General features: G+C 40.1%; 1 protein-coding gene across 4 annotated transcripts; it reads right to left on the bottom strand.

Annotated features, from left to right (window-relative positions):
* Positions 1–1332: 1332 nt before the first annotated feature.
* letm2 (leucine zipper-EF-hand containing transmembrane protein 2) lies at positions 1333–15187 on the bottom strand. Of its 4 annotated transcripts, none has more exons than XM_055208710.2 (11): positions 14755–15176; positions 13956–14025; positions 12861–13284; positions 12203–12346; positions 11427–11564; positions 11063–11266; positions 10249–10368; positions 8410–8529; positions 8012–8113; positions 7804–7869; positions 1333–1888 (listed from the first exon to the last, which is right to left on the bottom strand). In XM_055208710.2, exons 2-11 carry the CDS (start codon positions 14000–14002, stop codon positions 1835–1837), a joined length of 1419 nt encoding a protein of 472 aa, XP_055064685.2. In that variant the 5' UTR covers positions 14003–14025; positions 14755–15176; the 3' UTR covers positions 1333–1834. The 4 variants fall into 4 exon arrangements, with proteins under 4 accessions (XP_055064685.2, XP_055064683.2, XP_055064686.2 ...); XM_055208708.2 differs by having other exon boundaries at positions 14717–15167; XM_055208711.2 differs by lacking the exon at positions 14755–15176 and adding an exon at positions 14173–14197.
* Between the last annotated feature and the right edge of the window lie 464 nt (positions 15188–15651).

Raw genomic sequence — 15651 nt, 5'->3', positions numbered from 1 at the left:
TTCTCAAAGAAAATGGCATCAATTTTTTAAACTCCTCAGCATTATTGGGTGTACAAATGACTGCACAACATCTTTATACAAACAAGGGGTTTTACTGGTGTTCACCAAAAAAAAAAAATGTGTACTGAATGATCAAAGCTTTAAACCAGTCCGGCTGTTTCACAGGACACAGAGGATAAGGAGTCTTATGACCAACCTCGTGCTATGTATACAGTACTACTGTAATGGTATATAAGCAGTGTAAGCCCAGATCTAATACTCCACTCAACAACTTATCTGAGGAATGAAGAAGTTACACCTTCTTCAAATTGATTTTTAGATCAAACTGAAGAACAAACAACACTGAAGGCATCTCAAATAAACAACTGAACAGCATTCTAGCGTACAGTCAAGATACCAGGTGTTTTAAACTGTTTACATTGAGAAAAGTACAATATTTGGGTAAATTCAGCGCATACTGTAAAAAAAATGTAATAATAACCAATTGTACAATTTCTAAGGTCTGTATTTTAATTCACAAAGATAAATGGGCTTAGGTTATTCTCAAATGATTAGATTTCATAATTTTTCAAATTTAATTTATTATTATGTTTACTATACATATTTTCAAATTGAACAATGGTCAATTTGATAAAAATGATGAAAAGTTAAATTTAAATATGAAGATGTGTAATTAAAAATAAATAAATAAACTGAAGCTGTAAGCACCATGATTTCTTGACTGTAGTCAAAGATACAGCGTTCATATTTCATTAACTGTCAAACATACAAGAAAAAAGGGCACCAACAAATCTAAGGTCATCACAAATTCGTTTTTTGCAGTTGGGTTAGGGGGATACAATCTAAACATATGTGGGATTCATTCATGTTTTTAAAAGTAACTTGTAACTTACAATATTTCCATATTATATATTTCTTTGCCAGTGCAAAGTGAAACTAAATCATCTAAATTTTATACAAATCAAAGTACGTTTGGGTAATTTTCCCTCTATATATTTGATCACTGGTGAAATGTAAACTTTAATGTTTCCGCTAAGGAAAAAGTATATTTATCATGACTTAAATTTTTCATTTGTGCCAAATTGCAGAGTCTGCCATAGGCAGGTGTGGCGTAACTACCATGACACCTCCTGAAGGGGTGAATGCAATATTCTCTTGTCCAAGAGAATTTGAGCAAAAAATACATATTGGGCCATTTATAATTAATCTGCCAAAATAAATCAAGAGCGCTAACATATGCATTCATGGTAATAAAATAATGACATCTTTTACCTACATATCCGACACAGGTGATTGTATAAAGCAGTAGCACTTTTCTAAATAATATGCAGGTATATTTTACAATTTATTTACAAATTTACAAAATGAAGTTTAGCAACAAACAAAAAAGGCAGGTCTGTGAAATCCTTACACATTTTCACGCATGACTGATTACCAAAATAACACATTTTTTCCTTACAAATCTACAGATTTTGTCAAATCCAAGCGAGGTAACAAATCCAAAATGGCCGTAACCGTGTCAAGCGTGTTGAACTGGAGTGTAGGGAGTGAGATGTTTCACCCAAAAAGTTTTTTGAAGTCTCAAGACAAACCAATGTCTCTGCATTTATGAGGAAGTGATGTCTGCTTTGTAGCATCCATCATGTCCCACCAAACGGTTTCTTTTCTATGGTTGCAGGTGATGTACAGAAGTGGGATGAAGGCCTGTGAAATCCAGGACTGTAAGAGATCCCCAGCACAAACAGCAACGGCGAAGGAAAAGACCAAACTAGATCCTCTACCATCTTTTCCTCTGACAGAATGAGGTTTACTGTGGTGATCAGGAGCTCCTCTCTCACAAGCCATTTGCACTGATCTTGGACTTCTGTGCTAATTCTGCTTCTTTAGCCTGATGAGACAAAACAGACGAAGGGTTAGTGTCCTGATATGATAGAAACAACAAAATCTGTCATATTAACGTCAATAGTAGAGATGGAGGATGAGTTACATGGATACCCCTTTAAATCTTTCCCCGCTATTGACGAGTTATCGCGTCAATTAAGAGAAAACATTTCCCTGCCCATGACACTTTCCAGTAAATTTTACTACAAGGCATTTTGTGAAACTTTTGTGAAAATCACAAAAAAAGCTTGCTGGCAACTTTTTAAAAAAAGGCTGGCGGGGAATGAGTTAATATAATCATGATATGCACAAAACTTATATAAAAAGGATAAAACATTTGCAGCTGTTGGTAAATGGGGGAGCTCCATAACATTTTTTTATATGAGTCAAATGGCTACCTTAAATACTGTTATAAATACAAACGTTAAAAATATATAATTTTACTATTAAACTCTGAATTATGAAAATTATATATATATATATATAGGCAATAAAACTGTACAGTAATGAATATCTTTTCCTATTTGTGTTCATTTATTTTTCCATTTGTGTTCCTTTTTTTTATAAATATACATTCAACCATTACTGTGTTGTTGTTTCTCATTTTAAAAATGATTTTCATAAAAATGGTAAAGCTTATTACACTTTCCATTATTAGTTTTTGCATAACAAGCTTTTTCTCTGACCCTCACTTTGCAGGATAACTACAAACATGTAAAGACTTTAACTAAATACTTCATTAAGGTCAGAAAAATCGAATGTGTAATAAAAAAAAATAATAATAAACTGAAGCTGTAATGCTGCGTTTACAACAGCCGCGGTAGAGGCGTGAAGCGCGAGTGATTTCAATGTTAAGTCAATGTGAAGATGCGTTGACGCACGTCTGGAGGTCTCGCGGCGCAATTCCGCCTCATTCACGCATCTAGTTCGCGCAAATGGCGCGAATTGAGCGCCTGGTGCTGTACGCTCGAATGGTGTTTTTTGTGCATTTTGATTTTGACGCAAATTTGCGGCTGACGCCCGAGTTGAAAAATTTGAACTTTGGCGGAATTTCGCAGCCCGTTAACCAATCAGGAGCATGCTTGCTGCTGTGGCGGCACCCCCGCCCGGAGTCACTCATTCAACCTGAAGGAACGCTTCAGTCACCCGGAGCTATACGACACAAGTTCTTATTTCTTCAGAGATAGGAATCAAAAGGACCTCGCTTGGAAGAGTGTCAGTGAGGACATTGGGCAACCTGGTAAGTTGTAATACACATTTCACTTTTGAGTCACGTGACGTATATCCAGGGGTTAAATTGGGATTTGTTATGTGGGAGGGGCTCTGCGGGGAGGGGTACTTCAAGGGGTAACATGTTTACTGATGATACCAAAGCCACTGGTGTGTTTCAATGACATTCTGGACCTCTGATAGAATTTGATAAGTTTTAGCTTTAAAGCTGTGCCAGAGGTTGACCCAAAATATTTTAAAAAGAGCATCTGAATTTTAAATGATGCAAATCTATGAGTTTGATACCCTCTATCCATTTGTTGCACATATCATTATGCACAACTGATCAAACTTTAAAGGAAGTTAAAACAATCAACCTCCTTGAAAAATTCTAGGCATAAGATAGGCTACCCCAAAAGACTAAATTAACAAGAAAAGGTACAACACACAGTATTGTATCATCAACATGTCTTATAAATTAGCCATAGAGATTCCCTATGCTGGTCAGCAGCTAAAAAAATCATATAGTTACACTCTTAAAATAAATGTGTTAAATTAACACATCTTGTGTCTAGTTAAGGACAACACATCTAGTGTGTTGTCCTTAACTGAACACATCTCTGTGAGGCTGTTTACACTTGGCATTAACATGTGTTTTCGTCGATCGGATCACAAGTGGACGACGTTCGACCACTTTCAACCACATCCAGAGGTGGTCGAAACCACTTTCGATCGGATCGCTTTGGAGTTGCGGAACGCACATGTGGTTGAATGCGTTCAAACAGCCACACGTGACCGCCTTCTCTCCGCCCATTTATCTAATCTGAGGTATTAAACACAAGTTTTACGTCTTTTTTGACTTCTGGTGTGAACATTTGGTGAACAGCGCTATTTTTAGCCTTTCATTGATAAAACTAAGCGGCTGATCTCCGTAGTTTCGTTTTGAAAGCGTGTGAAAGTTGCGTGATCCTATTTCATCAATTGTGCTGAAAATTCAAAGAAAGCTCTTACATACTCATGTACAAAACACTGTGCAGCATGTTTACTTGCTAAACAAGCAGTGCACTACGACATAATATTAGTTTGCGTCCATATGAACTCATTATTACTCCCGCTCGGGTTTGAATGACAGCAGAGAGACTCGCCCACCGTCTCACAGACCACCCCCTCACAGTATTCAGGACAGAAGCGGTCGAATGTGGACAAAAGAAACGGATTTAAATACCAGGTGTAAACGTAGTGTGTCTCTCTCGTCCACTTGTGATCCGATCGATGAAAACACATCTTAATACCAAGTGTAAACAGCCCCTGTGTTATTTTTGGAATAACACACTTTGTGTTGTTTTAACACATCTTGTGTTGTCCATTTCATTTATTTGAGCTCACAATCTACACGAAATGACACACAATGTGTTAAAATAACACATAATGTGTTAAATAGTTTAACACAAAATAATGTGTTAAAATTAACACATCCTTTCTTAGAGTGTAGGTTTGATTTGTGTAATCAAAATACATTATTTTATTTAACTATACAATAGTTATATCCAGTGATATCCTTAACATAATGTAATTTGATGAGTGACATACATACTTTAATCATTTACACGTTTCTAGTCTTCTATGAAGTTTTCTCGACGTGGGCACCATTATTACCTCTCTCTCTCTCTCTCTGTCTCTCTCTCATCAAATGATCCTGCGTGAGAGCGCATTCTTGAAGTTCTGAGTTTTTTCGCTTGAGTTGCATAACTTGCGCGAAGACCCATTTAAAGGGAAAGGCGCGTGTTTTCGCGGTGTAAGGGAACAAATATGGCCCCATCCATCCGTTTGGCCCAACGACGGAATCCAAACGAAGGGTTATAGCGCGTTCGGTCTTTTCCTGCGCTTATAAAGACAAATTAACGTTACTCAACTTTACACCTGACTCCAAAGATATAAAACGTATTGTAATATGAATCAAATTGATATAAATATAGAATTTGGATAAACATTTGATCATTCTATTTACTCATGTTAACATTGAACTCATTCATTCGATTACCAATATCATATCAGCCCACACCGGCCGTTGTGCGGATTCTGAAACATAAAACTCAACCACACCAGAGGTCCTGACTTATATAGCCCTCGAATAATCATCACAATTAAACACAACTTAGTTAGGGTTAAATAATTAGTCTATCCGTGTAACCAGAGGAAGTGGTTGAAGCAACTGCCCCATGCTGGCGTGCCCTTCATTATTATTATAAAATACTTACGCAACCCCAGCCAACTATATACAACTTAATACAGAACTCAGAAACTATAATTATAGTAGAGATACTGATCAGAGGTCCTGACTTATCATCTGATAGCCCACATATAGTAAAGTAATGGCTGTACATCTTAGTCCATCGGTATAGACAATTAGCATGAATTTACACCCCGGTTATAGATTTATGGTGACAAAGGATATCGTAATACTTATTGTAACTTAGAAGAGTCAATGATACAGAGAAGATTAGAATGAATGCAAATGTAACAATTTATTAACCAGGTAGGTAAAACATAATTCAGAAGCCAATTTACATTCCAATTCAAATACGAAACAAACGAAAACCCGTTGCATACCTGGTAAGGAGATGAAGATCTGGTTACAGATTCCTCAAAATAAAATAAAAAGAAACATGATGCTGTATCAAAGATACAGCGTCATGGGGGTGCATTTCTAGATCTCGAAAGTCCCGCCTAAATCTTGTACACATCTCCTTAAATAACCAGAGAACAAAGCATATAGGAATTTGGTACTGATTGGTTGTTGTAAAACTAAGGGCTGTCCTTAATCTGTATACAGTGGGTGATTGGTTTATGCTTGGAATGGGAGGTGTCTATTAACATTGAATGAAGTTTCACATATACTTTAACATTGTATTCTGTTGTTATATGGGTGAGACCATTGTAACCACTTGCAATGAGATATTTCAATGAAAAACAAATAAGATACAGATTTTAGATTCTTTGTGCATGTAGCATTTCATATACAGTTTGCTTTGAGGCAATAAGAATACAAATGTATGACACCCTAAAGGTGTGTCTTAGAAACCCAAATGTTTCTCAGTGGGAAGTCCACTGTGAATCGTAGAGAGTTGCTTTCCCGAGCACTCACTTTGCCCCCATGCAGTATCCTTTGGGGAGGTGCTATATTTATTCAGGAAATTGTCTTACAGCGGCAATTGCGGCGCCCAATTCGCGTCATTTTCATCGCCCCGTGCGAGGACGCGACTGGTTGGGTCTTTGCATTGACTTTGTATGTAATCTGCTCGCGCAAATCGTTGAACTTGGGTTGGTAAGTATGCCCCATAATGAATGAAAACACATTATTCCCTTTGCTTCAGTGCACACGCACCGGCGCAGCGAGTACACACGCACCGGCGCAGCGAGTACACACGCACCGGCGCAGCGAGTACACACGCACCGGCGCAGCGAGTACACACGCACCGGCGCAGCGAGTACACACGCACCGGCGCAGCGAGTACACACGCACCGGCGCAGCGAGTACACACGCACCGGCGCAGCGAGTACACACGCACCGGCGCAGCGAGTACACACGCACCGGCGCAGCGAGTACACACGCACCGGCGCAGCGAGTACACACGCACCGGCGCAGCGAGTACACACGCACCGGCGCAGCGAGTACACACGCACCGGCGCAGCGAGTACACACGCACCGGCGCAGCGAGTACACACGCACCGGCGCAGCGAGTACACACGCACCGGCGCAGCGAGTACACACGCACCGGCGCAGCGAGTACACACGCACCGGCGCAGCGAGTACACACGCACCGGCGCAGCGAGTACACACGCACCGGCGCAGCGAGTACACACGCACCGGCGCAGCGAGTACACTGGCAAGAGCAGAGCGCGACCTTCAGCCTTTGTGCCTGGGCTTAGCCCCGGACGGCCGCGGCCCAATTTAAACCCTGCGTATATCGACCCACGCTGTTTATTTTCCCCTATAGTAAGGTTACCAAATACGAACCGGTAACTCTCTTGATAAATGCACAATAAACATCCGTCTTCTTGCAAACAGACAACCGCATAGCACCTGCCCCTCCCACAAGAAGCGGATTTTGCCTCTGATGCGCATCAAATGCTTGCTTTTCCGCGCGTCTGCGTCGCTCTAGACACGCAAATGCATTCAAACCGTTCAAGCGGCTAACTAGGCGTGGTAGACGCGATTTTGACGCCTCAAACATGGTTGGTGTAAACACAGCATAAGCACCATGATTTCTTGACTATATACATAGGTTTCATATTTCATTGTATATAACTGTCAAAAATACATGAAAAAGGGACACTAACAAATCTGGTCACAAATTCGGTTTAAAATTACAGTCGGGTTAGGGTAATACAATCTTAACATCTGTGGGATTCATCAATGTTTTAAAAAGTAACTTAAAACTTACAATACTTCCACATTATATTTCTTTGCCAGTGGTTTAGCCAGTGCAAAGTGAAACAAAATCATCTAAATTTTAAACAAATCAATGTACAAGAGAATTTGAGTAAAAAACAAAACAAATATTGGGCCATTTACAATTAATCTGCCAAACTAAATCAAGAATGTTAGCATATGCATTAAAGGTCAGAAAAATCTGATTAAAATTTTGACAAAAACGGAATTAAATCACACTTAACAAATTATTTTTTTGGTCAAGGAAAATAAATACCTACATGTATTAACTGAGCTTCTGGTGATGGCATGTCCAACACTTTGGAATTCTCCAGCAACTCTTCAGACTAATAAATAAATAAATAAATATTTAACAGTGATATACAATGTTTTGACAGGACTATCTTTTACGCAAGAAATACTTAATAACCCGATGGGATGCTAGGAGACTGAGATAAAGACTGACTAATGATGTAATGCCATTCATACCTTTCTGTCTTTGATGACAGGAGCAGAGTCCACCAGCACCTCCAGAGATTGTGGATTTACTTTGGCTGATGTTTCGCTCTCCACGGGAGGAGTAACAGCCTTCTTTGGTACAAAAATAAACGGAGCGCTCATTACATAATACATACGGAAACAGTGACAATGACAAAACAGTGATAACTTATCAGCTGTGTGTGTGCTAGTCTGCATTTCTGTCTGAAAGCACACCTAGGCATTATTTGCTTTAGGTTCCAACAGGTCAAAGGTAAGCAGCACAGCTGCTGTCAATGTTGTGGTATTGTTATTATTTTAAAATAGCAACAAATTATACAGAGGGAAAAAAATATTTCTATCTAAATTATGACAAAGGAGTCTTGAAATTGGATACTGAGTGTTAATACCTCCAGTTTGGGCACAGGTGGGATGACGGGGGGTTTAGGAGCGAGTTCGGTGAGGTACATAGCACGAGAAAGCAGCAGGAGTGATGGTGGGATGTTTTCTTTTAGGTGGAGGTCCAGCCACTGAGAAATAAAGAACATGAATGAAATCTACTGAAACAAATTCAGATACAAACAAAAGCATTAAGATTAGATTTAGATGAAAATATAAACTATATATAAGACTCAGGGTGGTTCTAGCCTGGCTCCGCTCTCCTACGTGCTTCCGCTTAATTTTCATTTCGCTTCAGCAGTACGTCTGGGACTGCTCTGTAGAGTTTCGTTTTCTCCTGCAAAAATCTGCAGGTCCAATCTGCGAACAGAGGGGGGTGGCTAAAAATGATGACGTTGAGGTCGTGCGTCAGTTTGAGTTGTAGTTCAGTAATGGCAGCTGAGAAAGACATGAGAAAAGCTATTCGGTCCGTTGTTGCAAAGCTACTGAATATACAGAAGTTAAAGCCGGAGCAAAAACCAGGTTTGCTAAGTTTTGTTGGTCTGATTATTCGTACTTGTTGTTTCCGTCCGGTTTCGGCGCATGATATACGTCACGACCACACGTTAGCGACTGCCTGAGTGACTCTGCGCAGATCCAATAGTTTTAAACTTCAACAGAGGACCCTCCTTAACGGAAGTAATGCTTTGCAATGGAGCGTGGCCAGACTCTGAATGAAATGAATGTACGAGAGTCTGGTTGGACCAGGCAAGGGTGGTTCCCCAAGTCTTAAAGGTCCCATTTTTCCTGATCCAATTTTTCAAACTTTAGTTAGTGTGTAATGTTGCTATAAGAGCATAAATAATACCTGCAAAATTATAAAGCTCAAAGTTCACTGCCAAGCAATATATATTTCTTTAATATAATTCCCATTTCAAAGCCTACAGCAAACAGCTTCTTCCCGGTTGAATGACTTTCATATAAGAGTTTTTGAAGTTGGGCAAGTCTCTATGATCTTCTGGTCCTTTAATGCAAGTCTAATGGTGCGTTCACACCAGACGCAGAAGAGGCGGCAAGCGCGAGTGATATACATGTTAAGTCAATGCAAAGATGCGAATAGGCATCCTTAGGTTAAGCCAGAAGAATAGGTTAAGCGCGAATGGCGAGGAGCAGATGGCGCATTCCATGTGAATTGAGCGTTCAGCGTGATCAGTGCGAGCTGAAAAATCTGAACTTTGGTGGATTTTCGCGCTGCGTTAACCAATCAGGAGCTTGGTCTAGCAGTCACGTGATTACAGGAAGCGAGCGAAGGCAGATAAACAAAACAACAACGGAGGACAGTCATCATCGCTACACGAGACATCTTCGTAATTTTACAGGAATTAAAAGGAGTCTAGAGGTCAAACAATCTAGTAAGTTTACTCAATTTGATCTATATAAGCTCCTCCCATGACAGGAATTTACACATGAATGTCTCGAATGACTAGAATTTCACGAGTGAATAAAGCGAGTAAACTCAAAATGTTCACGCGTCCAACTATGCACAAACAGCGCGTTTTGCCACCTCTTTCGCATCTGGTGTGAACTCGCATTAGGGGATCAATTTTATCATCCCCCAAATATCAACACACTAAAGTTTGGGGGGTTTGAAATGTGACTTTACCTATGAAATTCGAGCTAAAGTAATTTTTGTGTTTAATCAGCAAGTCAACTAAAACTTTGATGCTCCTAATCTCATAATCAGAATATAAGACTTTTGCATTGATTTCACAGACAGGGTCAAAGATCATGTGTGAAAATCTAAAGTGTGTGAACAAAATAATACAATAATATCCATTTCACAATATAGTTAGGCTAGTCTGTGCACACACCTGTTGAAGTTGCTGTCTGAGCTGATCTGTGGTCAGACCCAGAGATCTCATACCACGACTCCTGCAGGCACCCTGAAGCTCTACTACGGTCATTGCAGCAACACCTTCAGTGGCGATCATCTGCCCAGAGACAAGAGAGAAAACAACAACAACAGATGAACCATAGACAAAGCTAAATTACCCTTGTGAATAAACACACAACCGCTTAAAAGAACAGTTTCCCCATACTGAACATTTTATGTCATTGCTTGGTGTTTTCCATGTAATAAAAGTGAAAGATAACCAATGGCTATTATATATTTTTTTTTAATGCAAAACCACTTCAGTTTTTAGTCAGCTCCCACAGTAGGCTATAATATGACTTTAAAAGTCAAGAAATATAGCTTTGTTGTTTATTTTGGAGATTGACAGCCCTTGAACTACACCCATATAATTGCATAGAAAAGAAGACAATTCATCAAAATTTGTGACCCTTTCTGTGAAATTGATTTCAGTCATTGATTTGACTGACAGATGACCTTACTCAATATCAATATTCAAGATATAAAGGTTATATTTTCACACTAAATGGGATGATTTTATATAGAAAACAGCAAAATCCCCCCAAAAATGTCTTTAGTTGGGTTTTCACAGACTAGGTCACAAATTATTCATGTTACACATAAAACAAAAGAATTTGATTGAGCCAATGACATTCATTTTAGGTGAGCTGCCCCTTTAAGGCTTTAAAATAGGCACATAGTTTGTTAAAAAATAATTTTGCAGTAAAACTGTACTTTCGGAGTTCAGTGACAGCTGTCTGCTTTTGTCTCACCTCATCGTCGGCCTTGATGGTGCGCAGCTGCATCATGAGTTGGAAGCGCAGCAGGTTGTTGGTGCCGATAGGCTGCAACTCCAGCAGTTTGCACAGCGCTACCAGCTGCGGCCGCTCCAGATGCTCCAGCGTCAGCTCGTCCTCGAAAAGCTTTGAGAACCTCACAATGTCTTTAGTCTTGGGCTGTTCACCGGTGTGCCTCACCTATAATGAGAAACATCACAAGAAAAATGTTACATTACAGAGCTACGACATAAGAAATAAATATAACGAGAAATAAATATAACGAAATCGTTGTTATTCGTATTATTCAGTCCTGTTTGACTCAATCTCAATTGGGAAAAAGTCTTATTCAAAAGCTCACCTGTTGCACGTAAGTTGAGAACCTCTGTGTTTCATCTCCAACATCTGCTTTGTTTCTTCTGGCCATCTCGGCGATGGTCTCCTGCAAGAACTTGGCCAGCTCCAGTTTTGCTGCAAGACCCTTCTTCTGTTTCTCCTCCTGTTTGAACAAAATCGATGAATTGTGTTTTTAGATTTGAATTCAATCTGACTGCATTTCAAAACAAAAGACACTAACTGTATCACATGAGTGATGTATGAATACAAAACTGAGAAAGTACAGTCTTCTAATGTCAGTTTAAAGGAACATGCCCACATTTTGGGAATTTAGCTTATTCACCGTATCCCCCATAGTCAGATAAGCACTGCTACTTGGGCAGAGTGATTTGCACAACTCTGACCGAACTCTCTGCACCTCACCAGGGGGCTTCACAGGTGCTGCGAGCAAATCACTCCGCCCAGTAGCAGTTCTTCGCCCTTCCGAGAATATAGTTCCCAGTATATGTATACTGTTAGAAGATTGCTGTGTCTCATTTCACCTTGTTATTTGTACACGTTGTGACTATACAAACCACAACACATAAATAGGAAAATGTTTGCGTTATTTTGTCAAGTTTGCTAGCTGGAGCCATTCACTTGCAGTCTTTGTGCTAAGCTAAGCTAGCGGGGGCTGCATCAGACAGAGTTACAGCACGCACGGAGATGAGAAAGGTATGTATGGACTTATCTAACTATGGGGGATACGGTGAATAAGCTAAATTCCCAAAATTTGGGCATGTTCCTTTAAAAAAAACGCACCTTTTTGGTCTCCGTCTCAAAGGTGGAAGGCAACATTTCTGGGAAAAGCTTGAGGAAAACGGGAAGCAGAAACTCCATGAAGGGAACAATGACGAAGATCATAAAGGGCACCAGCCGAAACAAGTCGGCACATGTCCGCATCAGCTGTGGAGACAATGAACATCTTATTGCTTAGTAAGCTTAGTAAGACAAAAGCAGCTTAGTAAGAGGACCAGATTTGGCCTAATACAGCTGCACCCTCTTTAAAATGTAATTTATACACCTTAACCCTTTTGTTATGTAATCCTTTAGCAGATACATTACACTGACTAATCGCTGAATTGTTCAGGATTATCAAAACACTACGCAAAATGTTCTGTTACGAACGTCAACAAATAACAGCCATGGTGTGTTGTCTTGGCACGGTACATTCAGTACCATGATAACATCCGATACCATCACTGTACTGTGGTGCTTCGGAGACTGAAGTATAAGTTAATTTTTAAACATGGTACCACGGTTAAACCATGATTTTTCACTACATTCTCTTGTACAGAAACATGTTATTACTGTCTAATCCCATTTTTTCCTACAGCAAGCTCACACTCTATTTTGAGTAGCATCTAGCTCCAAAAACACCCGATAATATCTGATCCCAAGTGAATCCAAACGGACGTACCCTTCTCCGCTCTCTCCTGGTGAGCTGCTGCCCGTGCAATAACCTCCAGACCATCCTGCCAGCTATATTTGTATCAATCCCCAGAAGACGAAACCCATGATAGTAATGCTTGAGTTCATCTAGGACTTTCTGTCCCAGGGACTTCTTTGTCACCGCCGGTGGTTGAGTGCCAGAGGCAGCAGGGACAGAGTCACTCTTGGCTGGATCAGAGGCAACAGCTGAATCTTTCACCTCCTGTAGCCACGTGCAGGAGCTGTGGAGAGGACGTGCGGCTGTAACTGAGCGGATGTAACTGGAAGTGTAGTAGGGGTACAGTTGCCTGGGGTATCTGGCTGTGAGAGCGGCCCGTCTGAGGGACTCGGAGTGGTAGCGTATACATGCTGTCGAGGCGCAACCATTTCTTTTAGAAAGCAAGTAGGATCCCCTGTAAGAAAACCAGAATGATAAGTTTCAACATTATTTATTTTACGATGTTTGAAGCACAGTAAATTTAAGGAATGTTTTGGAATCAACACCCGTAGAGTTGATCAGCAGCACAGAGAATGAACTGAACTCATCTTTCGGATAAGTATGCAAACGAACACATTGTTGCACTTTGTGTTTGAAATGGGTGTTGGTAGGCATTTACAACCAGTACAACCAAAACATGTATGCATGATCTGCATTAGAATAAAAAAGTGACTCTTTGCAAAGAGAAAATTTGACCAACTAGGATTATTTACGTTTGGAAGACGCTTTTACCGAAATCATCATTTTATCAGTATGTGACGTGTTCCCTAAAGCTTGAACCCATGACCTGTGCATGCTGCTACCGCTTTACCAGGAACACTGTAGTGCATACAGAATACAAAATAAAAGTCTTTTGTGAATGTAAGAATTTAAGTGCTTTAACAAAAATTTAAGTTTAGCATTTCTGCTTTGCTCCAAAGACTTAATAAAACATAATATTTTTTTTGTAAACATGCCATAGATGCTTTCAAATTATCGTAACTTGTTTTGAAAGCAAAACCATTTTTAAGTGATGTATAAAAGAATCTGTACAAAGAGATCAGAAAGGTTTTAAAAGTGTATTTTAGCCATGGTTGATAACCTCACCTTGATCTTGAAACGGCGAGAAGCACCTGTGAGCTAAACACTGCCATTATGTGATCAGAAACGAGAAGTCCTGTAAACAAGATATAATCACATTAACAAAATGGCAAAACCATTAGTTAAACAAGTGTAACAAATTAAAATAAATCATGCAAATAACATATAAGATTCACATAGAGATTTAATACGTTTTGCATTTTTTTTTATAAGGTTAATACACCCTCGCGTCACAGTGTGCTGTAAATAACCCTCGTGCGACAAGGTCACGTGATCGGGCCTCGGGTGTTTACTCTCGCGGCATGTGTTGCTAAAACAAGAGCAAAACATGGCAAAGACCCAAACATTCACGGGAATTTGACATTAATAGATGTTAATAAACCAAACTGTAACTAAAAGCTTCCGCATAAATACATTTGAAATGTATTATCGTTATCTAAATCACATTTATAACACTGTCACCAACAACTATGTGTTGTGAATAATACTGTACTTACTGTGCGTACGTCACGAGTGTACACTTCTAGTTGTACTGTTAACTTACATTTTACTCCAAATGTATTGGTGTAAATCTTTATGAATATAAGTTGTTTTGCGAGTAAGCAAAGACGTTTACATTTTATGACAGAAGTGAAGGCCACAGGAGAGGCCGCACGCTCACAACATTGTGACACACGACCCCCAGCATTAACTTGTTATGTCAAAACCCTCACTCACCACAACTTTACACTATTATAGCTCGTTTTAAAATAAATACAAATACCAACCTGTATAAATACGTCCGCGCCGTGCGGTGATAACTTACTGCAGTTTCAGCCTGCCCTGTACGCACTGAATATGGTGTCAGATCGGATGACGCTGGTGCTCGGCTCGACAGCGCTCCTCCTGCAGCTGGGGGTCAAATTTCCTTGGAGGCGACCGCACGGGCGAAAACCTGATCTTTTCCGATACGATATAATCCATTCACGACGATATAGCACTCCTTAAGGTTAAAACTAAATGTACGTATAAATTAATAAATTCGTAATGGTGAACTAAGCTTTGTACGGATTTTGTACCGGGCCCCAGCTGTAACGTTCTCCTGTTCGCCTCCGATGCCCCGGTCTGTTGCGATCATCCTACAGAGGAGGATCATCCGATGAGAGGAGAGGCGTGATTGACAGCGCTGAACACCAATAAACAAGTGGTATGCGATGATGACGCTGGCCAATCCGCAGAATGGGGAGGACAGTGGAACTTCCCATGACCTCATCCGTGTTTGCAGGTTGCATCCTCGCCTGCTGATTTCAGTTCAGCCATAGTTCAGAGTTGCCATGGCAACAACCCTATTTACCGTACCTGGAACAGCGACAAAGCGCAGCAGTTTTAACAAAGGTCTATTCAACTGGTTGTTATGATGTGATTGGGCAGACGGTGGCGCTACTTTCAGTGGATTTTGAGATTTTCGCTGCGTTCGATGTCATTCGGGGCTGCGCAGCCAAACCTCCAAAGCTAACTATGACATCAAAGTACCGCGAGAGCAATGCGATGGTAGGTTGCTCCGTATGCTTTCTAAACGATCTCGCGGTACTTTTATGTCATTCAAAATCAGACGATAAATGTTATCATTTCTAGTCGTCTATCTTCTATCTTTAAATATAACGTTGTCTGCTCTTGACTTTATTCTTTAATCCCATCATGCAACTTGTATCACCAAATTTAA

The sequence above is a fragment of the Misgurnus anguillicaudatus genome, chromosome 12 (genome assembly GCF_027580225.2).
Source record: "Misgurnus anguillicaudatus chromosome 12, ASM2758022v2, whole genome shotgun sequence".
NCBI classification, from domain to species: domain Eukaryota; kingdom Metazoa; phylum Chordata; class Actinopteri; order Cypriniformes; family Cobitidae; genus Misgurnus; species Misgurnus anguillicaudatus.
Note: the sequence above shows the minus strand (reverse complement) of the source record. Positions and strands in the feature narration are given on the sequence as shown.

What these genes read in the sequence shown, in the direction of transcription:
- letm2 (XM_055208710.2), bottom strand. Translation starts at nt 14,002, where the DNA reads ATGGCAGTGTTTAGCTCACAGGTGCTTCTCGCCGTTTCAAGATCAAG. An exon ending in CCAGGAGAGAGCGGAGAAGG is followed by an intron (nt 12,347 to 12,860) that starts GTACGTCCGTTT and finishes TTGTCTCCACAG; the next exon opens with CTGATGCGGACATGTGCCGA. An exon ending in CCATCAAGGCCGACGATGAG is followed by an intron (nt 10,369 to 11,062) that starts GTGAGACAAAAG and finishes GTCTCTGGGCAG; the next exon opens with ATGATCGCCACTGAAGGTGT.